At 46.7% G+C, this 27,734-nt stretch overlaps 1 protein-coding gene across 2 annotated transcripts in view; it reads left to right on the forward strand.

Moving 5' to 3' along the window:
• The window catches only part of zfyve27 (zinc finger, FYVE domain containing 27), a 222,353-nt gene that overhangs the window by 47,482 nt on the left and 147,137 nt on the right, over positions 1–27,734 (forward strand). For both annotated transcript variants that reach the window (XM_085994250.1, XM_085994251.1), the window contains exon 6: positions 25,630–25,763. In XM_085994250.1, coding sequence (XP_085850376.1) covers positions 25,630–25,763 — 134 coding nt within the window. The remainder of the gene's footprint in view (positions 1–25,629; positions 25,764–27,734) is intronic.

Here is a 27,734-nt window from a genome sequence, read left to right on the forward strand (position 1 = left end):
GTCTGTTTATTTTCCTGTTGTCTGTTTCTGGTTTTGGGCCTCCTTTCCTATTCAAGTTAATTATTGTTCCCCTGCTGTTAGTTTTTCTGCCTCTGGCTCCACTCACTTGTATCCCTCTGATCCACAGACTTCAGACACGTTTATTTTGCAGAGACTCTAACATCTACTCATTGTTTATATATTGCTCCAAGTGACTGAGGACAGCCAAAATCAATAGCTGTGTATTATTCCTGTGTTTCTTAGCTTCACTGAGGAGCACTGAGTTATGAGGATAGGTGAGACTTGTTTCATAAGAATTAGAAGCAGACCATTTGGCCCCTCGAGCCTGCTCCACCATTCAATAAGACCATGGCTGATCTTCGACCTTATCTCCACCATCCCGCCCGATCTCCATATCCCTTGATTCCCTTAATATCAAAAAATCTATTGATCTCAGCCTTGAATATACTCAACGACTGAGCCTCCACAGCCCTCTGGGGTAGAGAATTCCAAAGATTCACCACCCTCTGAGTGAAGAAATTTCTCCTCATCTCAGTCCTAAATGGCCGACCCCTTATCCTGAGACTGTGACCTCTGGTTCTAGACTCCCCAGCCAGGGGAAACATCCTCCCTGCATCTATCCTGTCAAACCCTGTAAGAATTGTGTATGTTTCAATGAGATCACCTCTCATTCTTCTAAACTCTAGGCAATATAGGCCTAGTCTACTCAATCTCTCATAGGAAAATCCTTCATCCCAGGAATCAGTCTAGTGAACCTTCGTTGCACTCTAAGGCACGTATATCCTTACTTAGTAATACACTAGCTGGAATGAGAGATTAGAATTGAGCTAGGAGAAATTATGTTCTGTGGATTCATTTCAGCTCATGGCTGATCTGCATCTTAACTGCACCTACCGGCCTGGGTTCCGTATTCCTTAATACCCTTCCTTGCCCAGCAAAAATCAATCGATCACAAGTTTCGAAATTTTCAAAAAGCACGTTTCAATATTTAAATGTAACCAACCCTGACGGGAGATGATTGTAATTTCTGGTGCGGGTTTCACATGGCCCTCGGTTTAGACAGAAATTCTTTTGAGGTTAACTTTACTGTTTTGAGTGAAAATAAGACGATAGGTTGGAGCTTAATCCCAGGCTGAGTTTAACAATTTTTTTTTGTTTCTAAAGCTCCAACTGTGTACTTTACAGTCCAGTGCCTTGGGTGAGTTGCTGCTGCCAATTGGATTGAATTACACACAATTTAACGCGTGTTTTTTTTTTGTTGCAAATCTCCGTTATAATTTGGAGTCTGGTTGAGTGTTTCACTCCAAGCTCCTTCTCCTCCCTTCCTGTTCAACCCCCCCCCCCCCCCCGCCAACCACCACCACTGCCTGCTCCTTGTATGTCCATCATGTGTATGTATCAAAGGGCTTAACTAGATTTGCGCTTAATAACCGCAGCGAATGGAATCATTTGTACTGTGTTACAGCATGAAATTCATTCCAGCGAAGGGATATGGGTGGATTCACTGCTGTGCTTTTATTTATTTTTTTTGCAGGCCTGTTTTTTGCTTTGGATCGCCACAGAATGACTCCCTGCCTTAACCCAATGCCAGATTTGTCGACCCACTTTTCGGTGGGTCTATAATTCTGCAGTCGGGATCGGTGAGCCGGGTTTAGCGTCATAAAAGTAGGGAGCCGGTGGATAAGAAAAAGAAAGATTTGCATTTCTATAGCGCCTTTCACGACCACGGGACGCCCCAAAGCGCTTTGCAGCCAATGAAGCACTTTTTGAAGTGTAGTCGCTGTTGTAATGTAGGAAACACGGCAGCCAATTTGCGCGCAGCAAGCTCCCACGAACTCCAATGGGATCAGTGGTGGGTAAAGTTTCAGAAACAATAATCGAGGAAAAAATTAACGGGCACTTGGAGAGGTTTAAGCTAATTAAGGAGAGCCAACACGGATTTGTAAAAGGTAGATCGTGTTTGACTAATCTAATTGAATTTTTTGATGAAGCAACAGGGAGGATCGATGAAGGGACTGCAATGGATGTTGTCTACATGGATTTTCGGAAGTCGTTTGACAAAGTACCACATAGAAGGCTGGTTAACAAAATTGAGGCTCATGGAATAGGTGGGTCAGGGTCAGCTTGGATAAGGTAGCAAAATACTGCAGATGTTGGAAATCCGAAATAACAACAGAAAATGCTGGAAAAACTCAGCAGGTCAGGCAACATCCGTGGAGAGAAATTTGAGTTGACGTTTCGGGTTGGACCCTTCTTCAAAACTGGAAAGGAAAGAAACTAGATCGAAGGCAGGGCTGCGATCAGACAAAAGAATAAAAGAAACAAAAGAAGTAAAAGAGATTAGAAGCTGGACAAGATGGTAATAGGCTGGGATTAGGTGTAAAGTGTACTGGCAGGGCAAAAGATAGCTGCCAGGTGTGAGAGAGAAACAAAAGGAAAGGGGGGGGGGAAAGGGAGTGGAACAATTACAAGAGAAAATGAAATGGGGGCCGAGCTTATGATCTGAAATTGTTGAACTCGATATTGAGTCCGGAAGGCTGCAGACTGCCTAATCGGAAGATGAGGTGCTGTTCCTCGAGTTTACGTTGAGCTTCCGTGGAACAATACAAGAGGCCAAGGACGGTGAGGTCCGAGTGGGAATGGAGCAGTGAATTAAAATGACAGGCGACCGGAAGCTCGGGGTCACCCTTACGGACTGAACGGAGGTGTTCCGCAAAGCGGTCACCCAATCTGCGTTTGGTCTCCCCAATGTAGAGGAGACCGCATCGTGAGCAGCGAATACAGTATACTAGATTGCGAGAAGTACAAGTAAATCGCTGTTTCACCTGGAAGGGGTGTTTGGGGCCCTGGACAGTGGGAAGGGGGGAGGTATAGGGGCAGGTGTTACATCTCCTCCGCTTGCACGGGAAGGTGCCAGGCGAAGGGGAAGGGCTGTTTGGGGTGATAGAGGAGTGGACTAGGGTGTCTCGGAGGGAGCGGTCCCTGCGGAATGCTGAAAGGGGAGGGGAGGGGAAGATGCAAGCGGAGGAGATGTAACGCCTGCCCCTATACCTCCCCCCTTCCCACTGTCCAGGGCCCCAAACACCCCTTCCAGGTGAAACAGCGATTTACTTGTACTTCTCGCAATCTAGTATACTGTATTCGCTGCTCACGATGTGGTCTCCTCTACATTGGGGAGACCAAACGCAGATTGTGTGACCGCTTTGCGGAACACCTCCGTTCAGTCCGTAAGGGTGACCCTGAGCTTCCGGTCGCCTGTCATTTTAATTCACTGCTCCATTCCCACTCGGACCTCACCGTCCTTGGCCTCTTGTATTGTTCCACGGAAGCTCAACGTAAACTCGAGGAACAGCACCTCATCTTCCGATTAGGCAGTCTGCAGCCTTCCGGACTCAATATCGAGTTCAACAATTTCAGATCATAAGCTCGGCCCCCATTTCATTTTCTCTTGTAATTGTTCCACTCCTTTTCCCCCCCCCCCTTTCCTTTTGTTTCTCTCTCACACCTGGCAGCTATCTTTTGCCCTGCCAGTACACTTTACACCTAATCCCAGCCTATTACCATCTTGTCCAGCTTCTAATCTCTTTTACTTCTTTTGTTTCTTTTATTCTTTTGTCTGATCGCAGCCCTGCCTTCGATCTAGTTTCTTTCCTTTCCAGTTTTGAAGAAGGGTCCAACCCGAAACGTCAACTCAAATTTCTCTCCACGGATGTTGCCTGACCTGCTGAGTTTTTCCAGCATTTTCTGTTGTTATTTCAGCTTGGATAAGGAATTGGCTTAAGGACAGAAAACCAAGTTATGGTAAATGGCTGTTTTTCAGGCTGGAGGATGGTAGACAGTGGTGTTCCCCAAGGGTCAGTGCTGGGGCCCACTGCTTTTTTTTGATATATATAAATGACCTGGATATTGGAATACAGAGTAGAATTTCTAAATTTGCCAATGACACCAAACTTGGGGGTGTGGCAAGTAGTGAGGATGATACCAATCGACTGCAACAGGACATAGAAAGGCTAGCAGAATGGGCAGACAAGTGACAGATGGAATTTAATACAGAGAAGTGTGAGGTGATGCATTTTGGCAGAAGGAACAGGGAGAGAGACAATATACACTTAATGGCACAGTTTTAAAGAGCGTGCAGGGACAGAGGGACCTGGGAGTTAATGGGCATAGGTCCCTGAAGGTGGCAGGACATATTGAGAGAGTGGTTAGCAAAGCATATGGGATCTTGGGCTTCATAAATAGAGGTATTGAGTACAAAAGTAGAGAAGTTATGCTGAACCTTTATAAAGCGCTGGTTAGACCACAACTGGAGTATTGCGTCCAGTTCTGGTCACCACACTTTAGGAAGGATGTGAAGGCCCTTGAGAGGGTGCAGAGGAGATTTACCAGAATGGTTCCAGGGATGGGGGATCTTCGCTACAAGGACAGGTTGGAGAAGCTGGATTTGTTTTCATTAGAGCAAAGGAGGTTGAGGGGTGATTTGATAGAGGTGTACAAGATTATGGTACATTAAGTTTGGGTAGGCTAGACGGGGAAAGGCTGTTCCCACTAGTTGATGGTACAAGGACTAGGGGACACAGATTTAAGGTTTTGGGCAAGAGATACAGGGGGGCTGTGAGGGAAAACTTTTTTACGCAGCGAGTGGTGAGGACCTGGAACTCGCTGTCGGCGGAAGTGGTGGAAGCGGAGACACTCAATGTTTTCAAGGGGAGACTGGATAGGCACTTGAGGGAAATAAACTTGCAGGGCTACGGGGATAGAGCGGGGGAATGGGACTGACTGGATTGCTCTACAGAGAGCTGGCACGGACTCGATGGGCTGAATGGTCTCCTTCTGTGTCATTATGACTCTATAATGACTAGATAATTTTTTTGTTTAGTGATGTTGGTTGAGGGATAAATATTGGCCATAACTCACCTGCTCTTCTTCGAAATAGTGCCGTGGAATTCTTTACGTCCACCTGAGAGGACAGACGGGGCTGTCCAAATCAAGTAAGCTCCTTTACGTTTGCACAACGCCTTCTGTCTAACAGAGTGTCCCAAGTCACTAAACAGAGGCGGCGATGGACAGAGAGCATGAGAGATGTTGGGGGAGGTGGTTGCAAGTGCAGCTTGTGAGGTAAGTTTATGAGGAGGCTGTTGGTAGGTGAGGACAGGGGAAAACATGGGCATTGCAGCATTGAAAGGAGAGGGAACCTGACGGAGGTATACAGGAGAGTGCATAGAATTACATTGAATTTACAGCACCGAAACAGGCCATTCGGCCCAACTGATTCATGCTGGTGTTTATGTTCCACATGAGCCTCCTCCTGCTCTACTTCATCCCACCCTATCAGAATAGTCTTCTATTCCTTTCTCCCTCATATACTTGTCCAGTTTTCCTCTTAAATGCATCTATGCTGTTCGTCTCAACCACTCCCTGTGGTAGCGAGCTCTGCATTCTCACCAAATCAAATCAAATCAACTTTTATTGTCATTGTTAGTGCACAAGTGCAGTACAACGAAATGTAGGCTTGCGGCTCCCGAGAATGTACATTTGGATTAAGACATTTAAACATTCAACATACATTTGGCTTGTAGTATATTAACATAAATATGACCATAATAAAGTGCATTGGCAGATGTGCAGGCTTTAGAGTTTATTTGTGGAGTTCAGTAGGATGACAGCCCTGGGAAAGAAGCTGTTCCTAAATCTGGTCGTACGGGTGCGAATGCATCTGTAGCGTCTCCCAGATGGCAGGAGGGCGAACAGACTGTGGCTGGGGTGGGTAGGGTCTTCGATGATGGGCCGTGACCTCCGTAGACAGCGTTTCTGGTATATGTGCTCTATGGTCGGTAGCTGGGTGCCGGTAATGCGTTGGGCAGTTTTGACTACCCGCTGCAGGGCTTTCCGGTCATAGTAGCTACAGCTGCCATACCATACTGTGATACAGTTTGTCAGGATGCTCTCTATAGTGCAGCGGTAAAAGTTAGAGAGGATCAGGGGTGACAGATTACATCCCTTCAGCCTCCTTAAGAAATATAGGCGCTGCTGGACCTTCTTCACCAGAGAGGACGTAGTGAGGGACCAGGAGAGGTCTTCTGTGAGTAAAGAAGTTTCTCCTGAATTCTCTATTGGATTTATTAGTGACTTACCTTGCATTTATGGCCCCTAGTCTTGTACTCCTCCGCGCGCGCCCCCCCCCCCCCCCCCCCCAAACAAGTGGAAACGTTTTTTTCTATGTCTACCCTATCAAACCCCTCGGGTCACCCCTCAGCCTTCCCTTTTCTAGAAAAGAGTCCCAGCCAGTTCAGTCTTTCCTGATGGTTATAACCTCTCAGTTCTGGTATCATCCTGGTAAATCTTCTCCAGTGCCTCCATATCCTTTTTGTAACATGGAGACCAGAACTGTGCCCAGTCCTCGCAAGTGTGTTGTCACCAAGGTTCGATGCAAGTTTAACATAACTTCTCTGCTTTTTAATCCTATTCCTCTAGAAATTAACCCCAGTGCTTTGTTTGCATTTTAATTTTTTTAAAGGCCTTGTTAACCTGCATCGCTACTTTTAACGAACGGGCTATAGAATAGGCAAACGCGGATTGCTGCTTCAAATTGATCGTAGGACCAAGTCCGGCAGTTTCTGCCGTCAGCTGTGTTGCACTAAAGTAAACACGTCTGTTAAGGTTCCCCCTCTTTTTCCCCCCCGCCCCCCCCCCCCTCCAGTACAGAGAATCGTGAACCAGAGCCGCACTTACGATATGTATAATCATAATAGTGTTGTAGGAAAAATAAATAGCCGCAGAGCCCTGTCTGGAATAAGAGTAACAAATGGGTCAGGTCTCTGGGCGGAAGAATGAGTGATGGGAAGCAGGGCCTGTTGCAGTGTTGTATGTTTGTAGTGAGATTCCACATGGTGCATTTCAGAGCGCGAGTAACTATAACACAAACTAATTTTAGAGGCTGTGTAATTCTGTAAATTGACATCCTGTCTGGTCCGGGCCCCTTTAACTTTCCTTTTAGAAACTACTCGCATGTAACTGGTGCAATTTATCAGTTGACGGTTCAAAGAGCCACAAGCCCTGCGTTTAACCATTCCTTTCGCCCATTCTTCTGACTGGAGCTGAGGTACGGCTCCACAAGCCTCGTCAGGTCTCGGACACCCCCTGTTCAAGCAGCCGCACTTCATGTGCGAATGCGTGCGCGGTGAGTGTCGAGCGAGCTGCTCGCCTGCAGAGGGAGAGCAAGGGTGCTCGCCAACTTTTAGCTTCCGACCTGACTTCCGACCGTGCGGCAGTGACTGGAGCCAGCACTGTTTAAATGATGGATCACGGCGGAAGGGGGATGGGAATCGCGGGACTGGACTGGGGCCTGCGAAGGCCGCAGCTGGTCTCTATAATGAGTAGCTGCGGTGGGAGAGCACCAGGGCTGAACCTGCTCCTGTTCTTACCTAACGCACATGTGCGCACACACACTCCCTTTCCATCAAGGGCCTCTGCGTGGCAATCGGCAGTGGGAACCCTGACAGCGGGGGGGTGTTTTTTTTTGTTTCTAAACCCCCCCCCCCCCCCCTCCCTAGCGCATGGTGCTGAGGCAAATTGCAACAGGTCAGCTACTGTCGCAGCTGACTCATCACAGACCAGAGATCAACCCTGGGGCTTTTCTTGTCTGGACGGCGCAGTACAGCACGGTACGGTACAGTACCTTGAGCATCTAGGCTGTTCGAGTGAGGGAGTGGAAGAGAGAAAGACTTGCATTTATATAACACCAAAGAACTTTACAGCCAATGAAGTACATTTTTGAAGTGTAGTCACTGTTGCAATGTAGGAAACGCGGAAACCAATTTACACACAGCAAGCTCCTCAAAACAGCAATGTGATAATGACCAGATAATCTGTTTTAGTGATGTTGGTTGAGGGCTCGATATTGGGCCAAAACACCAGGGGAGAACTCCCCTGCTCTTCGAATCGTGCCATGGGATCTTTTAGGGACTAAAGACGCATACCCAATGACGGGGATTTACTTGGATAACCCACATCCCAACTGAAGCATGATGCGACTCTCCCTCGGAAACAGCATGTTGACTCTGGGTGAGAAACGCCTTTTTTAATGAAATATCGGAGATAGCCTCTTTTTCTACCCCTGCTCGGTGATGAATGAATTGCAAAGAGAAATCGCGCTATGTTTTTTTGCTTCAAACAAGAGCTGTGTCTTGGGCAGGGCTTGTTAAAGGGGGATTTGCTGCTGTGGATTCTCCCGTTGGTCGACTGAAGCCGTTTAAAATCCTACAAACACGGAGCCTCTTCTCTGCGCGCCGTTGCTCCATGGCGGACGAGCTGTGGGAGCTGCCCCAATGTTAATGCGTTGTCGGTCACTTGTGGCCTTAGTCTGTCGACTGGGCGCATGGTGCACCTTCGGATGTAACTTACTCCGTCTTGGATCCCGTCGTTTGCCTGACCTGGGGACCACCTGAGGTAGGCAGGGCTGACTAGACTGGCGCTACCATTTCAGAATGCTAGGTAAACTCTCGACAACAAGGAACGAGCAAATGATGGTCTGATGTCAGGAAGTTCTTCTTCACGCACCGAGTGACTAATGTGCGAAATGGAGGCACAAGCCTGGGGTCCCTAATTTTGCTTTTTGGATGTTGTGTTAGTGGCATCATGCACGTGCAAGTTGTTGAGTAATTTATGAAAGAATTGAATGCTGTTACAGGACCCCTCGAGTCTGTACCGCCATTCAACTAGATCATGGCTGATCTGTATCTTAAACTCCATCCTTGGTTCTGTAATACCCTTGCCGAACAAAAATCTGTCAATCTCCAGGCGTGGATCTGAAGTTCCTTCCCGGATGGATGAGTTAAGATGGGCCGAATGGCCTTTTACCTATCGATCTTGTTTAAAAGTCTTCTCTAGGAATTGATATAAAAGAAAGACTTGCATTTCTATAGCGCCTTTCACGACCACCGGACGTCCCAAAGACCTTTACAGCCAATTAAGTACTTTTGAAGTGTAGTCACTGTTGTAATGTGGGAAACACGGCAGCCAATTTGCACACCGCAAGCTCCCACAAACAGCAATGTGATAATCTGTTTTTTTTTTTCAGTGATTGTTGGTTGAGGGATAAGTATTGGCCAGGACACTGGGGAGAACTCCCCTGCTCCTCTTCGAAATAATGCTGTGGGATTTTTACGTCCACCTGAGAGCAGACGGAGCCTCGGTTTAACGTCTCATCCGAAAGACAGCACCATCGACAGTGCAGCACCCCCTCACTCCCTCCCTGATTGACAGTGTCTTCACTACTAACCTCTTCTCTTTAAATATAATGCTGCATTCCCCTGCTGACTCGGTTGGTTATTGCAGTGGGGCACTGAGGCACAGCCGCAGGGAGGGTCCCCGGTTTAGTCCTCGCCTTTGCTGAGTCAACTGATTCTCAGCTGGGGAGGCGTGAGCCGCGCTTCGATCGGCGCCGGTGCCCCTGGATTAGGGATTGGAAGGGTTCCTGCTCGACATCGCCATCCAGTCAGTGTCAGCTGTGGCTCAGTGGGTAGTGCACTCGCCCCTGAGTCAGAAGGTTGTGGGTTCAAGTCCCACTCCAGAGATTTGAGCACAAAAATCTCCCAGTGCAGTGCTGAGGGACTGCTGCACTGTCAGAGGTGCCGTCTTTCAGATGAGACATTAAACTGAGGCCCCGTCTGCCCCCTCAGGTGGATGTAAAAGATCCCACGGCAGTATTTCGAAGAAGAGCAGGGGAGTTATCCCCGGTGTCCTGGGGCCAATATTTATCCCTCGGATCAACATCGCTAAAACAGTTTATCTGGTCATTATCACATTGCTGTTTGTGGGAGCTTGCTGTGCGCAAATTGGCTGCCGCGTTTCCTGCATTAGAACAGTGACTACACTTCAAACGTTCTTCATTGGCTGTAAAGCGCTTTGGGATGTACTGAGGTCGTGAAAGGTGCTATATAAATGCAAGTCTTTTAACTTCTGATGGCCAGTGCTCACTGTCTCAGCTCCCGTGAAGAATGACTATCTGTAAGTGATATCAGAGGGCAGCTGTACCCCAGGTGAGGATGTGGAGAACATTGGTGGGTTTAAAAAAAAACTCAAACAAAAGACAGGAGGGTGGAGAGCATGGAGTTGTGTTAAAGCTGGCTGCTATTCTTTTTAGTAATAGCACCTTAAAACCATTTGGGGGCAATATCTACCCTTGCCTGAAGTGCAAGTGGAATCCAGCCTGTTATACGTATATCTGCGTGTCACACTGAACACACAAAGATTAATTGTTTGCTCCTGTAATCAGACTCCCATTATGTGAGATTCCTAACTTGCTAAATCTATACACTTGTTTCCTGCTGATTGTCCTCTTCACCATCTCGAGTGTGTGAAATTATTTTTAAGCTCAAGCTTGCACGACTTGAAAAGAAAATGAAGTTAAATTGGCATAATTTCTGGTAGTTGCAGATTTAAGATGAATGAAAAATCACTTGTCAGTGACATTTAAAACTGCGTGGTCATTGCGATTTGAGTGAAGAGTAATGGTGGGTGGGTGGGTGAAATTTTCATAATTTTTCCACAGTTCAATGGACAGTTAACATTAGCGTAATTAACGATGCCATTAACACTAGGGCGAATTGCTAATGGTGGCAGCAATGGAATCAGTTTGTGGCATTGAATTAAGAGCATTGCGCAAGAAGCACATTAAAGTTTATTGCCTTACGAGGCAATTTTACGTCACGGTGTGAACTTGTTGATGCTGTACCTGGCCAACATGATTTTTCAGCGGAACCGCAGTGTGTGGTCCAGTGACAGAAGCCAAGATCCACGCAACTCCCGGAACTAAACTCCATTCGGCCTTTGGGAAATCAGCACCTTTATCTTTAGATAACAGGTCCCACACGTCGACAGTCCCTGCCACTTATGTAACCTCATTGATGAGCTCATCATCTGAGTACCCAAGTGGGTAATGGAGTGTATATACTTTGTAAAATGCCTCTTTATTTTTATATTAACTTTTATCTAAATAATGTTTTTTGGAAGTGAAGCTTTACAAGTTTATTCTTGTTGTCGTGTGCGTTATAAATCTCATCATTCATCAAGAAACTACTCGTGAAATAACACTGGATGGCCAGCTGGTGGCGCCGTCCAAGGAGTATAAATACTCGGGCGTGGGCCCAGCTTGCTCGGGGACATTTTGTAAGACAAGGAACTAGTGAAGTACAACTAGACCTCCATGTTCTGAAACAAGTTGATTAAAGCCTTGCTTTATACTCAAACCAAGTGCGTAGTGAGTTTTATTACGTCAGCGTGTACAAGCATTGCCGCCCGCATTGCAATGGGCTTGAGAAATGATTTATATTTCTTTAATTCCAACCCCTTTGGCGCCTTTTGAAAGAGCAGGAGGGGGGAGTGGGACTAATTGGACAGCTCTTTCAAAGAACCGGCACAGGCACTTCTGTGCTGTAGGATTCTACGATTCAGCCGTTTCAAAGCGACCGCTCGGCTGCTGTAGATCGGTGTGAGGTGTTTGTGCATACACTTATGGGAGGAAGGAAATAAATCATGTTTTTAAAAAAAAAAAATTGGGCCAGAAATTCAGGTCGGGGGCTTCCCGTGGGTGCAAGCCTCTGACCTGCACTTACCTAGCGCGCCGGCCGTTGAGCTGTGGACCCGCGTGGGATTCCGATCCTGGGCCGCCTCCAGCTGCCGGTGCGCAGTGCTTGCGTATCCCAGGGGGCACAGTTAGTTCGAAGCATCCCCTGGGATCACGTGGGCCATGGAGAGCCAATCATAGCAGGGAATGCTTCATTCATAGATTTGACAGGAAGACCTATCAAATCTATGAATAGAAATCAGCCCCAAAACCTAACTAAAACTTCAAATAATTTTTTTTTTAAAAACATCACATTTTAAAAATAACTATAAATTACATAAAATAACTATTTTAAACAATTTAAATTTTTGTAAAAATGAATCACAGTTTTTAATGGGGCTAAAAATAAACTTGCCTTTAAAGTATTTAAAAATAATAAACCTGTGAAAAAAATGTTTTAATTTTACTTAATTCACCACTTACCTTGTTAAAAGCAGGCCTTGCAACTGCTTTTTAAAAGTGTACCTGCTGGAGACTTGCCCTCCCGGAAAAACCTGTGTTTATAAAAAAAAAATTTAAAAAACGGAAGTTCCAGGCGTACGCGCTGCCTCTCCGGCGCACGCGTTCGACCTGTGAGCCCCTTCTTTCAAGGGAACGGAAGTTATGGTTTCCCGCGCATGCGCAGTGCATGCACGAAACCAGCACTTTCGTTGGCCCTACGCGTGAGTACACAGTGCGTACTCAGCCGTGGGGACCTGAATTTCTGGCCACATATATATATATATATATATATTTTAAGCAAATTTATTGTGCTACCCAAACTGAAGGAGAATGGACACCAAGCAAACCCCGGTTGGGTATAACCCCACCTAGCTGAAGATGAAAGGTCCCTTGACGCTGTGCCGTAATCCCCAACCTCTGAAACCGCGCTCATTATTGCGGGAGAGCGACTCTTCCCTTTCCCTAACCAGCCATCCTCTGAATGAGAGGACCATTTCGTGCTGATTTAAGGGCATTCTGACCGCCGGCGATCTGGGTCGGGAGGAAGTCTGGCAAGATTGGAGCTTGAGGTAATATCTTTCCGCTCTTGCCCACCAACCCTCCCCGCCCCCCCCCCCCCCCCCACCATGCGCCCATTGTAAAATGCTCTCTTGGAGGTCCGTTGACTGACAATGGGAGAAATATGACTACTAATGACACGGTGAATTTGATGGGTTGTCATTTGATCTGGGGATTTATGTATCTGGTGGCGAGTTCCTAACGTTCCTTGTTCCTTCGAGCTTGGAAAGGACAGCTCATCTGGAAATTGTTCGGTGCAGTTTGGTTTGCCCTTGGGGAGTCTGTGTGGAGCATGCAGTATTAGAAATATATTAATACAATGAAAAATATCCTGTTGCCTGATGATCACTCGCTCTGGATGGCAACAGCTCAAAGCAAATTTAGTCTAACCACATAATAACAAGCTACAGATTGTTCGCTGGTCCCGTTCAAAGCTCCACTATAGGCGAGTGCTCAAACCCTCTTTAGGTTGAACCCTATTAAAAATGTTACAGCTGCCCCTCATGTCTCAGTTGGGTAATTGCGCAGCCCAGTGTGGTACTGAGCCCCACGGACCAGGAAGAGTGCCAGGTTCGATCCTCATGGACTTCATGGCCCCATGACTATCGAGGGGTGAAAAGATCAAGTATGGTTCTGCACCCGATTGCGATCCATTGACTACTGCTCAAAAATGAGCTCATGCAATCAAAGAATGGTTACAGCACAGAAGGAGGCCATTTGGCCTGAGGAGCCCATGCCGGCTCTCTGCAAGAGCACTTCAGCAAGACCCACTCCCCCGCCCTTTCCCCGTAGCCCTGCAAATTTTTTTCCTTCAGGTACTTATCCAATTCCCTTTTTGAAAGCCACGGTTGAGTGCCTCCACCACCCTTTCAGGCAGTGCCTTCCAGATCCTAACCACTCGCTGCATAAAAAAGTTTTTCCTCGTGTCGCCTTTGGATCTTTTGCCAATCAGCTTAAATCTGTGTCCTCTGGTTCTTGACCCTTCTGCCAATGGGAACAGTTTCTCTCTATCTACTCTGTCTAGAGCCTCATGATTTTGAACAGCTCTATCAAATCTCCTCTCAAACTTCTCTGCTCTAAGGAGAACAACCCCAGCTTTTCTAGTCTATCCATGTAACTGAAGTCCCTCATCACAGAATCACAGAAACCCCACAGTGCAGATAGAGGCCATTTCGGCCCATCGAGCCTGCACCGACACATATCCCGCCCGATCCCCGTAACCCCTACACCGACACATATCCTACCGATTCCCCGTAACCCCACGTATTTAATCCCCCTAACACTAAGGGTCAATTTATCATAGCCAATCAACCTAACCCACACATCTTTGGACTGTGGGAGGAAACCGGAGCACCCGGAGAAAACCCACGCAAACACGGGGAGAATGTGCAAACTCCACACAGACAGTCGCCCGAGGCCGGATTCGAACCCGGGTCCCTGGTGCTGTGAGGCAACAGTGCTAACCACTATGCCACCCTGGAATCATTCTTGTAAATCTTTTCTGCACCCTCTCTAAGGCCTTCACATCCTAAAATGCGGTGCCCAAAATTGGGCACAATACTCCAGTTGAGGCCGAACCAGCGTTTTATAAAGGTTCATCATATCTTCCTTTTGTACTCTTTGTACATCAAAGAGCAGGCGGGGTGGGGCTCAGCTGTTGGAAGAGCAGCCCGCCCACGCGCATTGGCTAGGCTGGCAAATTAAGAATGGCCCCACCCCGGGTGAAGTACCAGTGGCCTGCCGCCAACCGTGAAACCCTCCTTGACAACACTCGGGCGAGGAGGGAGAGACGATCGTAAAATAACAAAGTACATTATTGGCAAATGTAATTGGGGAATAATAATAAACGGAGAAAGATACGCGTTTGTTTTCTTTTGTTCCGTGTGGAACTTGAAAAGAGAAAGTGTAGGTTACGCAAGCTTGCCCAATTGAGCAACTTCCTGAAGCCATCATAGACACGTAGGCAGGGCACTTTGGAAACTGTACAAGACCCTTGTTTTTGGGTCCAATTTTACATTGCTTCTCCTACACTAAAAAGCAATTTTTAAAAAAATGCAGGAAACTCTATTTTAACCAGCACCTAAATAACCGGAAATCTCTGTTAACCGGCAAAATTCAGGAGTAGGTTCAGGTAAGTTTTACTTCATATTAGTGGCAGTTCCTTGTTCTGTGGCTGTGTAACTAGGGTTCGTGCACTTGTTGCTAAGCAACAGGGACGCTTGGTCTGTGGCCGGAGTTCCTGCACATGTTGCTAAGCAACAGGGAAGCCTGGATTTGTTGCTGTGTACGGAGCTCTCATACCTTTTAAACTATACTTCTGTAATCCAGACTTTTTGATAAACTGGCACCACGTCGGTCCTGTTGGTGCCGGATAATAGAGTTTCCTGTATATATAATTACATATTCTGAGGAAGAATAGCTAGGTTCTGTAGTAGTGCGGGGAATCCGCTGTTTGTCCTTGCTACTGTTTATCTATTTACTGTTGATCAATCTGGTAGTTTACAGCCTCAGCCATGTTTTGATTGTTTTATTGTACTGCTTTCTGCAGTCAAGGCAATTGTAAGGGCAAGTGATATGTCTGTCCCATAAACCACGTACAGTACAATGACCTAGGTTTGTGTTTGAGGCCCAGGATCGTGACACTTACTCGTATATCGTGGACGTAAAGGCGCACTCCAGTTTGTAAGGGGCTCGGGCTTGCGTATAGGATTCGGCACAAGAAAAGTATCTGAGGTAAACATTCAAAAAACAGACTGGCTAATGTTTTGGGCAAGACACGTTCTACTTGGTGCAGAATAATAACTAACAGAATAATAAATACTTGGCAGTAATAGGACTGTAATCTAACCTGAACCTCATAGTTTCAGGACACAATCAGAAATACTAATGAATTGTTATAAGACTGTAATCTAATCAAGAACTTCTTGATCAAGGTTCACCAGACTGGTTCCTGGGATGGGGGGGATTGTCCTATGAGGAGAGATTGTGTAGACTGGGCCTATATTCTCTGGAGTTTAGAAGAATGAGAGGTGATCTCATTGAAACATATAAAATTCTAAGCAGGCTTGACAGGGTAGATGCTGAGAGGGTGTTTCCCCTGGCTGGAGAGTCTAGAACTAGGGGGCAAAGCCTCAGGATAAGGGGTCAGCCATTTAGGACTGAAATGAAGCGAAATTTCTTCACTCAGAGGGCTGTGAATCTTTGGAGCTCTCTACCCCAGAGGGCTGTCGATGCTCAGTCGTTGAATCTATTCAAGACTGAGATTGCTAGATTGTTGGACACTAAGAGAATCAAGGGATATGGAAATAGGGTGGGAAAGTGGAGTTGAGGTAGATCATCAGCCATGATCTTAATGAATGGCGGAGCAGGCTCGAGGGGCCGTATGGCCTACTCCTGTTCGTAACTTCAGATTCTGTATAGTATAATGAATACTTGAAAGTGTGTATATGACTGATTGATTGATTGAATTTGAGAGGTTTGCTGGCTTATAATGGCCCAGAAATTTGGGTCGGGGGCTTCCCGTGGGTGCAAGTCCCCGACCTGCACTTACGGGCAGGAGTGCGGGAAAGGCGGAGCGAGGCGAGAGCAGACCCTATTGTGATGGCGCCGATGAAGATGGCTGCTGTTCTTGCGGGCTCCGTGCGTACCAGCAGCTAAGTGTCCTTTGCTGCTTGGTGTGCTCGGCTCGTTAAGAAAAAAAGCATTTCACTGACTGGATTTCACTTGATGTATTTGATTATGTGACAAATAAAAAAAATTGAAATTGAAAATACTTACCGCGCCGACCGTTGAGCCGTGGAATTCCGATCCTGGGCCTCCTCCAACTGCCGGCGCGCAGTGCTTGTGTATCCCAGGGGTGCAGTTAGTTCGGTGCGTCCCCTGGGATCACGTGGGCCATGGAGAGCCAATGGTAGCAGGGAATGCTTCATTCATAAGTTTGACAGGAAGACCTGTCAAACCTATAAATACTATAAGCCCCAAAACATCACTAAATCTTCAAATAATTTTTTTTTTAAATCACATTTTTAAAGTAAACTATAAATTACATGAAATAACTATTTTAAACAATTTAAATTTTTGAAAAATATAATTTTATTTTCTAACGGGGCTAAAAATAAACTTACCTTTCTTTAAAGTATTTAAAAATAATAAACCTGTAAAGTCCGCGCCTCAATAATACACGGACTTCGGGAGAACAGTTTAACAGGTACTTTACTGAACAGGAGGCAACGTCTGACTGAAATACAGAAGCCTGCTAGGGCCTTTTATACAGGGTTGGTCACTGCCGGTACTGCAGTCTAAAACCAGTTATTCCCTTAAAGGTACATACACAACAATTCCTCCCCTTTTAGATAAACAGTACATAACATTCATTTAACAACTAAATAATAACTAATTACAATTACAATTTTCTTGGTACTATATACATCAACTGAAATAATCATTTATAAGTTCAGTCTTTGAGGAGGCTTCCTGATCCTGACTGGATAGCGCCTTTCTCGAGTCTCCTGTTCTTGCGGTGGAGTTGATTCAGGCTCATTGTCATTGGTTGGTTTGTCAACTTCCAATACCACTGCTTCTGAGGTAGACGAAATCTGTACTTCGGGCTCATTACCAGGCGCACATGCTTGTATAGGTTTGGTTTGTTCCTGTGACTCTAGAATCTGGTCAGCATGGTGTCTCACGATGCTCTCTCCACCGTCCACTGTGTACATTAGTGGTCCCTGCTGTGTGCATATCGTTCCTGGCTGCCATTTTTCTGTTCGGTAGTCGCGGGCCAAGACTGGTTGCCCTATCTTGAAGCTCCTGGTTGGCTTCTCATTTATGTGCTGGAACTGCTTATCCTCAACATCTCGTCTTATGTTTGGTTTGAGCAAATCCAAGCGACATCTTAGCCTTCGGTTGAAAAACAGTATGGCTGGAGTTTGGTTGGTTACTGCATGTGTCGCATTCCGGTAAGCAAACAAGAAATTATCCACCTTGTGTTGTAGTGGTATGTCGTCATTATACATTGCCTTTATGGCCTTTTTAAAGGTCTGAACAAACCTCTCAGCCAATCCATTTGTGGCTGGATGATATGGGGCAGATGTGTAATGTTTCACCCCATTATTCTTCAGGAACCTCCGGAAATCCTCAGACACAAACTGTGGCCCATTGTCTGAGCAAATCTGTTCTGGCAACCCATTCCTGGCGAAGATGGTCCTTAGGACTGCAATAGTTTTCTCCGTGGTGGTGGAGGACATTTTGATGATCTCTGGCCATTTCGAATGGGCGTCCACAGCGATTAGGAACATTGAGTCCATAAATGGACCAGCAAAATCAATGTGTACCCGTTGCCATGGAGATGAGGGCCGCTCCCATGGATGTAGCGGGGCCTGTGGTGGAGCGTTTTGGACCTTCTGGCATCCTGTGCATCTCTTGGTCATATCCTCGATTTCTTTATCGATTCCCGGCCACCCCACAAACGCCCTGGCTAGGCTCTTCATTTTTACCCCTCCCAGATGACCCTCATGAAGCTCATTGAGCACTCTATCTCTCAACTTGGGTGGAATTACCACTCGGGATCCACACATCAAGGTCCCCCGGCACACTGACAGTTGTTCTCTCCTTGGCGAGAATGCTGGCAACAGTGAGTCGCCATATGCTGGCCATCCCTTCACCGTCAAATCATTGACCTGAGAGAGTGTTGGGTCATTTCGGGTTTCCTTCTCAATACTTGCGTTTGTAACAGGCAAACATTCGACTATGGTCGCATGGAATATCTCCACAGGGTCCACTGCAGGTGCTTCTTCTGCCGTAGGCAACGGTAGGCGCGACAGGCCATCAGCGTTCCCATGCTGTTTCGTACCCTTGTACTCTATGTCGTACTGATGTGCCCCTAGGAAAAGTGACCATCTTTGCAGCCGTTGCGCCGTCATCACCGGAACGCCCTCCTTTGGGTTAAAAATGGAGACCAGGGGCTGATGATCAGTCAGTAGGGTGAATTTCTGCCCGTGCAGATAGTGGTTGAACTTCTTCACCCCCCACACCAGGCTGAGGGCCTCCCTGTCAATCTGAGCGTAGTTACGCTCGGCTGAGGTTAGCGAGCGTGATGCAAAGGCTATTGGCCTCTCTGAACCGTCACGGAATTTGTGTGACCGCACCGCTCCAATGCCGTAAGGTGACGCATCACATGCCAACCGAATCGGTAGTGTTGGGCCAATACTTCTTTTGAAGTGATTAGGCATTTACATTCCTGAAAGGCACGCTTACACTCATCACTCCATTTCCATGTTACTCCAGTTTGAAGCAGGGCGTTCAGTGGGTGCAGAATTGTAGATAAATTCGGCAAGAACTTATGGTAGTAGTTCACCAACCCGAGGAACGACCTCAGTTGCGACATATTTTCCGGTGCTGGAGCCTTGACTACAGCCTCAATCTTGTCCGGCGATTTATGCAACCCTTCCTCATCAATCATGTGGCCACAATACGAGATTTGTCTCCTGAAGAACTTGCATTTGGGGCGGTTGGCTCGTAGCCCATATTCCTGCAATCTCGTGAGCACCTGCTCCAGGTTGGCAAGGTGTTCATTGTCATCTTCGCCCGTAACCAGGATGTCGTCCAAATAACACTGGGTCCCCGGGATCCCTTGCAGGACTTGTTCCATTGCCCTCTGCCAAATAGCCGGGGCCGATGCTACCCCGAATACCAGTCGATTGTACTGGTAAAGGCCTTTGTGAGTGTTTATCGTGAGGTATTTCCTAGATGCTTCTTCCACCTCCATCTGTAGATACGCTTGAGCCAGATCAATCTTTGTAAAACGTTTCCCTCCAGATAGTGAGGCGAAAATATCTTCTGTCCGCGGGAGTGGATATTGTACTGTGTGCAGGACTGGGTTCACAGTCACGTTGAAGTCCCCACGGATGCGAACCTTCCTTGGCTCCCCAGGCGTGCTGCTCAATGCTTTCTTCATTACAGGAACGATGGGTGTGGCCCACTCGCTCCAGTCCACCTTGGATAGTACACCCGAACGCTCCAGACTCTCCAGTTCAGCTTCAACGGCTGGGCGGATCGCGTATGGCACCGGTCTGGCCTTGAAAAATTTTGGGTTTGCGTTATCCTCAATCTTTATGGTTGCCTTTACTCCTTTTAGAGTCCCAAGTCCTTGTTGGAACACCTCTTCCGCGTCAGATAGAATTTGTGACAGACGTCCAGGTGCGACGTCATCATCCTTTTTGTCAGTCACAGTTAGCGCCAGAATGGAATGCCAATCCAATTGTATTTTTCGGATCCATTCACGTCCCAATAATGGTGGTCCTCCATCTCGTAGTATATACATATATAGTTTCTGTGTTTCCTTGCCGTTATATTTAACTGGCACCCTTATTTTTCCTCTGGGGTAGACCTTTTGCCCCGTGTATGTCTTCAATACAATGGACGTGTCCTTTAAGGGTATGTGTGAGAATAGCCGCTCATAGTCTCGTCGATTCATGACAGTTAGGGCTGATCCTGCGTCCAATTCCATCTTTACTGGGGACCCTGCTATCATGAGGGTGACCCAAATGGTTCGGTGATCTTCCTTTGCGATCACGTTGTGTAACTTTAAACAACTTAGTCTCCTGCTCCTGGAGTCCTTATCACTCTCCTGATCTTCCGAACTACTGTCTGTCAGTTTCTTTACTTTCCTGTACTGTTCCTTAGTAGTTCTTGTCGTGTTGGTTTTCTTTCCCGACCTGCAGACTCTTGCTATATGTCCCATTTTTCCGCATTGCCTGCATACTTTGTCTTTAAACCAGCAGTCCTTCTGCTCATGGGTTGTTCTGCCGCAGCGATAGCACTTTTCTGCTCCATACGCCATTTCGTTAGCGCTGTATTCTTGTGGTTTCTGTTGTATTTCCGCAGCTCCCCGTGCTGCTGCTTCATAGGATACTGCCACGCTGAAAGCCTGTTCTAGCGTCGGGTCCTTTTTTTGAAAGTAGTCATTTCTGGGTTCCTTCACTCTGGAGCCCGCAGACAAACTTATCCCGTAAGGTGTCTGCCAGTCCTGCTCCGAACTGGCAGTGCTTTGATAACTTGCGTAGTTCCGTAAGATAGTCAGCATTGCTCTCACCTTTGTGCTGGTTTCTTTTATGGAACTTGAATCTTTCTGCTATCAGCAATGGTGTAGGGCTTAGGTGTTCCTGTAAGATATGAACAATCTCCCCTCAACTTTTCTCCATTGGTTTAGCTGGGGTAATTAAATTCCGCAATAGGCCGTACGTACTCGCACCCATCAGATTTAATAATACCGACGCCCTCTTTCCATCGGCCACCTCATTTGCCTTGCAGTACACTTCAATTCTTTCCACATACGTGGTCCAGTCTTCTACCTCGTTGTCGAAAGCAGTGATACTGCCACTTTTCGGCATCTTGGGTGATTTAAAATGGCGCCTCCTGCGCTTTTGCTTCTTCCCCAATGGGATAAAATGGCGCCTCCCGCGCTTTTGCTTCTTCCCCTTGCTGCCACGCTGCTCCTAGCGTTCTACAGGGTAATGGCGGCGACCCGCAGCTTCGGCGCGTCTCGCTTTCCTTCCCCCCCCCCCTTTTTATTTTCTCTCCACTGCCCTGTTCTTGAGCGCCGACCGCGCCCTGTGCGCTCCACCCTCTCTCTCGTTTTCTTTTCCCGGCGCGCTGCGCGGCCCGTTTTGTAGAGCCGCTCGATCGAGCTTGAGCCCGCCGCAGTCCAGAAGGGTCAGCGCGCTACCTGCTACCAGCACGATTTGCTGGGACACCTTAACTGGGGAGCCAAGCACAGCTCTCCACAGTCTTTCCCGCAATTTTCCGAACACCGATGAATTCTTTGGGCGGTTGCCCTCGGTCGACGCCCGTTGCTCAGACTACGACCTCCAAGAACCCTCCTCTCAGGGCGAGATCCCGTGAGATGATGCCACACTGCAGGTGAGTTCGAACTTACTCGTCGCCACTGTAAAGCCCGTGCCTCAATAATACACGGACTTCGGGAGAACAGTTTAACAGGTACTTTACTGAACAGGAGGCAACATCAGACTGAAATACAGAAGCCTGCTAGGGCCTTTTATACAGGGGTGGTCACTGCCGGTACTGCAGTCTAAAACCAGTTATTCCCTTAAAGGTACATACACAACAAAACCTGTGGGGAAAAAATGTTTTAATTTTAATGAATTCACCACTTACCTTGTAAAAAGCAGGCCTTGCGACTGCTTTTTACATATCTAACTTCTGGAGACTTACCTTCCCGGGAAAACCTGCAAAAAAAAACGTAAGTTCGATGCGCATGCGCAGTCTCTCCTGCGCACGCGTTCCACTTCTTAACCCCTTCTTTCAGGGGCACGGAAGTGCCGGTTTCCCGCGCATGCACAGTGCTTGCACGAAACCGGCACTTCCATTGGGCCTACGGGTGAGTACCCCGTGCGTACTCACCCGTGGAGACCCGAATTTCTGGGCCATTGGATACATACACAAATGGTTACATGGTAGTAATCTAATCAAATGTTTCAGATGTTATAAACCACTTGAATGAAACACAACTCTTTATAACCCTCACACCTGAATCCCTGCATTAGATTGCAGCTTTGCAATTGCTTCCGGATATCTTGTGTTGTATAGTGTTTACTGAATTCCCCCGATAGCTCAGATAGTAAAGGCAGTGTGCAGCTCAGTTGTACAGATCAGGAAGTTCACCAGCACAGAAGGCGGCCATTTGGCTTGTTGCACCTGTGCCGTCCATTTGCTGGAGCAATGGCAAACATTCAAAGATCGCATGGCTGAACTACAGAATTTGTTCATCCCTGTTTGGCATAAAAATAAAACATAAAGGGTGACTCAACATTGCCTAACAAAGGAAATTAGGGATAGGAGAGGACATATAAATTGGCCAGAAAAAGCAGCAAACCTGAGGATTGGGAGCAGTTTAGGATTCAGCAAAGGAAGACAAAGGGATTAATTAAGAGGGGGAAAATAGAGTATGAGCGTAAGCTTGCAGGGAACATAAAAACTGACTGTAAAAGCTTCTATAGATATGTGAAGAGAAAAAGATTGGTAAAGTCAAGTGTAGGTCCCTTGCAGTCAGAATCAGGGGAATTTATAATGGGGAACAAAGACATGGCAGACCAATTAAATATATTGGTTCTGTCTTCACAAAGGAGGACACAGATAAACTCCCAGAGATGTCGGGGAACATAGGGTCTAATGAGAGGGAGGAACTGAATGAAATCAGTATTTGTAGGGAAATGGTGTTAGGGGAATTGACGGGATTGAAGGCCGATAAATCCCCAGGGCCTGATAATCTACATCCTAGGGTACTTAAGGAAGTGGCCCTAGAAATAGTAGGTGCATTGCTGGTCATCTTCCAGAACTCGATAGACTCTGGAACAGTTCCCATGGATTGGAGGGTAGCTAATGTAACCCCACTATTTAAAAAAGGTGGTAGAGAGAAAATGGGGAATTATAGACCAGTAAGCCTGACATCAGTAGTGGGGAAAATGCTAGAGTCCATTATAAAAGATGCAATAGCAGAGCACTTGGAAAACAGTGACATGATCGGACAAAGTCAACATGGATTTACAAAAGGTAAATCATGCTTGACTAATCTACTGGAATTTTTTGAGGATGTAACTGGTAGAATAGATAAGGGAGAACCAGTGGATGTGGTGTATTTGGACTTTCAGAAGGCTTTCGATAAGGTCCCGCATAAGAGACTAGCGTGCAAAGTTAAAGCACACGGGATTGGGGGTAAGGTACTGACTTGGATAGAAAACTGGTTGGCAGATAGGAAGCAAAGAGTTGGAATAAACGGGTCTTTTTCCGAGTGGAAGGCAGTGACTAGTGGGGTACTGCAGGGATCGGTGCTAGGACCCCAGTTATTCACAATATATATTAATGATCTAGACGAGGGAACTAGATGTAATATCTCCAAGTTTGCAGATGACACAAAGCTGGGTGGGCGTGTGTGCTGTGAGGAGGATGCAGAGAAACTCCAGTATGATTTGGACAGGTTGGGCGATATGGCAGATGCAGTATAATGTAGATAAATGTGAGGTTATCCACTTTGGTGGCAAAAACAGGAAGGCAGATTATTATCTGAACGGCAATAGATTGCACCAGTCACTGAAGGTAAGCATGCAGGTGCAGCAGGCGGTTAAAAAGGCAAATGGTATGCTGGCCTTCATAGCGAGAGGATTCGAGTGCAGGAGCAAGGATGTCTTGCTGCAGTTGTACAGGGCCTTGGTGAGACCACACCTTGAGTATTGTGTACAGTTTTGGTCGTCTTATCTGAGGAAGGATGTTCTTGCCATGGAGGGAGTGCAGCGAAGATTCACCAGACTGATACCTGGGATGGCAGAAATTACGTATGAAGAGAGATTGGGTCGATTAGGCTTATATTCGCTAGAGTTTGGAAGAATGAGAGGGAATCTCATTGAAACTTATAAAATTCTAACAGGACTAGAAAGACGAGATGTAGGAAGGATGTTCCCGATGGCGGGGGAGTCCAGAACCAGGGGTCACAGTCTAAGGATAAGGGGTAAGCCATTTAGGACTGAGATGCGGAGGAATTTCTTCACCCAGAGAGTGGTGAACCTGTGGAATTCTCTACCACAAAAGACAGTGGAGGCCATTTCTTTAAATATATTCAAGAAGGAGTTAGATATATTTCTTAAGGCTAAGGGGATCAAGGGATTTGGGGCGAAAGCAGGGACAGGGTACTGAGTTTGGATGATCAGCTGTGATCGCTTTGAATGGCGGAGCAGGCTCGAGGGGCCGAATGGCCTACTCCTCCTATCTTCTATGTTTCTGTGTGATTGCACTAGAGAGGGTACAGAGGAGATTTACGAGGATGTTGCCAGGACTGGAGAATTTTAAGTATGAGTCCTTAAAACCTACTGCTTTGACCAAGCTTTTGGTCACATTTCCTAATTATCTCCTTATGTGGCTCGGTGTCAAATCTTTACATAGAATTAGGGCAAAGAAATAAGCCGCTCGGCCCAGTTGGTCATATATTTATAACCCCTAGTCGCACGCACACGCACACACACTCTATCCTATCAAACCCCTTCATACTTTTAAAGACCTCAATTAGGTTACGCCTCTCTTCCAGATAAATTTCCGATAACACTCCTATGAAGCGCCTTGGGATGTTTTACTATGTTAAAGGCGCTATATAAATGCAAGTTGTTGTTGTTGTTCCTGTCGCCCAGGCATGAAAAGCTTCCAGCAGAGGGCACTGGGTGGCATCAAGAGCAGGAACTTTTATTTTAAATTGTGTATTTTTTTTTCTCCCTTCTCTCGCCCAGGGCAAAACTTCTGTTGCTGCCCCCGTCTGGGACCAGCTATCCCAGTACAGACCTGGGACACTTTTTGGCCTGTGTGGTTTGGCCCCAGACAGATGCATTTACCCACTGAGCCATCAGAGCAGTCCCATCTTTCAGCTTAAGCTTGTTGGTTTGTGCAGCTTTTAAGTTGGAGAAAAACAAAGACTTGCATTTATATAGCGCCTTTCACAACCTCAGGATGTCCTAAAGCGCTTTCCAGCCAATGAGGTACTTTTTGAAGTGCAGTCACTGTTGTAATGTGGGAAACACGGCAGCCAATTTGCGCACAGCAAGCTCCCACAAACAGCAATGTGATAATGACCAGATCATCTGTTTTTGTGATGTTGATTTGAGAGATTAATATTGGCCGCAGAACACTGGGGATAACTCCCCTGCTTTTTAAAAATAGCACCATGGGATCTTTTACGTCCACCTGAGAGGGCAGACGGGGCCTCGATTTTTAACGCCTCATCTGAAAGCTGACACCTCCGACAGTGCGGTGCTCCCTCAGCACTGCACTGGGAATGTCGGCCTCGCTTGTCGTGCTCAAGTCCCTGGAGTGAGGACTTGAACCCACAACCTTCTGACTCAGAGGCGGGAGTGCTGCCCACTGAGCTACAGCTGGACTGGGAAGTGCAAGAGTTTTCCAACGATGGTTTAATTTTCTTTTCTCCTGTGTGTGTTTTTGTGTTTCTGCAGTTATTACCGATTACAGGGGCGCGTTACTGCAGAGTTTTCGATCGAACACCGAGATTGAGGCGGAGGTGGTCGCAGTGCCAGAGTCGGAAGGAGGTTTAAACCAGGACGTGACTCCAACAGCAGGCACCCCGGAGGTAAGAAGCTGCCTAGATTGTGCAGACTTGTGCAAAAACAAATAAACACTGCTGGAAGGAAGCAAGAAAGATCGAACTTGCATTTATATAATGCCTTTCACAACCCAGAAACAGCAGCGTGATAATGACCAGAGAGATAAATATTGGCCACAAGGCACCGGGGAAAACATAGAAACATAGAAGATAGGAGCAGGAGTAGGCCATTCGGCCCCTCGAGCCTGCTCCGCCATTCAATGCGATCATGGCTGATCATCCAAATTCAGTACCCGGTCCCTGCCTTCTCCCCATATCCCTTGATCCCTTTAGCCTTAAGAAATATATCCAACTCCTTCTTGAATATATTTAATGAATTGGCCTCAACTGCCTTCTGTGGTAGAGAATTCCACAGGTTCACCACTCTCTGGGTGAAGAAATTCCTCCTCATCTCTGTCCTAAATGGCTTACCCCTTATCCTTAGACTGTGACCAGTGGTTCTGGGCTCCCCGACCATCGGGAACATCCTTCCTGCATCTAGTCTGTCCAGTCCTGTTAGAATTTTATAGGAAAACTCCCCTCCTGTTCTTTGAATAGTGGCCGCGGGATCTTTTATGTCCACCTGAAAGGACAGGCGAGGCCTCTGTTTAACCTGTTATTGAGAGACAGCACCTCCGACAGTGCAGCACTCCCCTCAGTACTGCGCTGGGAGTGTCGGCCTAGATTTTTGTGTTCGAATCTCTGGAGTGGGAATTGAACCCACAACTTTCCGACTTGGAGGTGAGCCACGGCTGTGACACTACTGCTTCCATACTCCAGGGTAACACATTCCTCCTGCTCCCTGTTTTGTGTGTGCATGTGAATGCTTGAACTACACATGCACATCTTTAATAATTTGATCTTGATCCATTGAATTCTATTTGTTGGTCCCCTGTATAACAACCTGTCAGTGCAGGCACCTGCTGTCATGTTATTTTGTGCAGCAGTCAGTGCCAGTAAAGTAAACAGCTTGTAACGCGCTGAATAGAATACCCTCAGAACTCCACAGTAGGTTTTTTGGGGTTCGTTTTATAACCCACTCTCATGGCTTGAATTTCACCTGAACCCATCAACTAGATTCCAATGTGCAAGTCATTCCTGGGTACTTGCTGTTCTAAATATAAACTGTCTGAGCCCTTCAATTAAATTCCAATTTGTAAATTCTTCCCCAATATTTTTTTCTCTCTGTTCGCTCTTTCTCTTTCGCGCACTCTTTCTCCTTTCTCTCCCTCCCCCCTCAATTGCCTTCTATTCAGGCTTAGGAAAGATCATTTTGGAATACATTTTTGGGGTGTAAGGGAAAAACGCGTGAGGGAAACTAAAGCCTATCTACTTGTGAAAAATGCTGGAAATTATGCGCAGTCCCTTCAAGTATCTGTTCTTGTGAGGATTGAAGATGAGGCATTTAGATAACCTTAACATAGAATCATAGAATGGTTACAGCACAGAAGAAGGCCATTCGGCCTGACGAGCCCGTGCCGGCTCTCAGCGAGTCCCTTTCCCCGTAGCCCTGCAAATTTTTTTTCTTCAGATACTTCTCCAACTCCCCTTTGAAAGATAAGATTGAGTCTGCCTCTACCACCCTTTCAGGCAGCGCATTCCTGATCCTAACCACTCGCTGCGTAAAAAAGTTTTTTCTCATGTCACCTTTGGTTCTTTTGCCAATCACAATTAAATCTGTGTCCTCTGGTTCTCGACCCTTCCGCCAATGGGAACAGTTTCTCTCTATCTACTCTGTCCAGACCCCTCATGATTTTGAACACCTCTGTCAAATCCCCTCTCAATCTTCTCTGCTCCAAGGAGAACAACCCCAGCTTCTCCAGTCTATCAACGTAACTGAAGTCCCTCATTCCTGGAATCATTCTCCTAAATCTTTTCTGCACCTTCTCTAAAGCCTTCGCATCCTTCCTAAAGTGCGGTGCCCAGAATTGGACACAGTACTCCAGTTGGGGCTGAACC

The sequence above is a fragment of the Somniosus microcephalus genome, chromosome 8 (assembly GCF_052327205.1).
Source record: "Somniosus microcephalus isolate GS21.2 chromosome 8, FLI_Smic_1.0, whole genome shotgun sequence".
NCBI classification, from domain to species: Eukaryota; Metazoa; Chordata; class Chondrichthyes; order Squaliformes; family Somniosidae; genus Somniosus; species Somniosus microcephalus.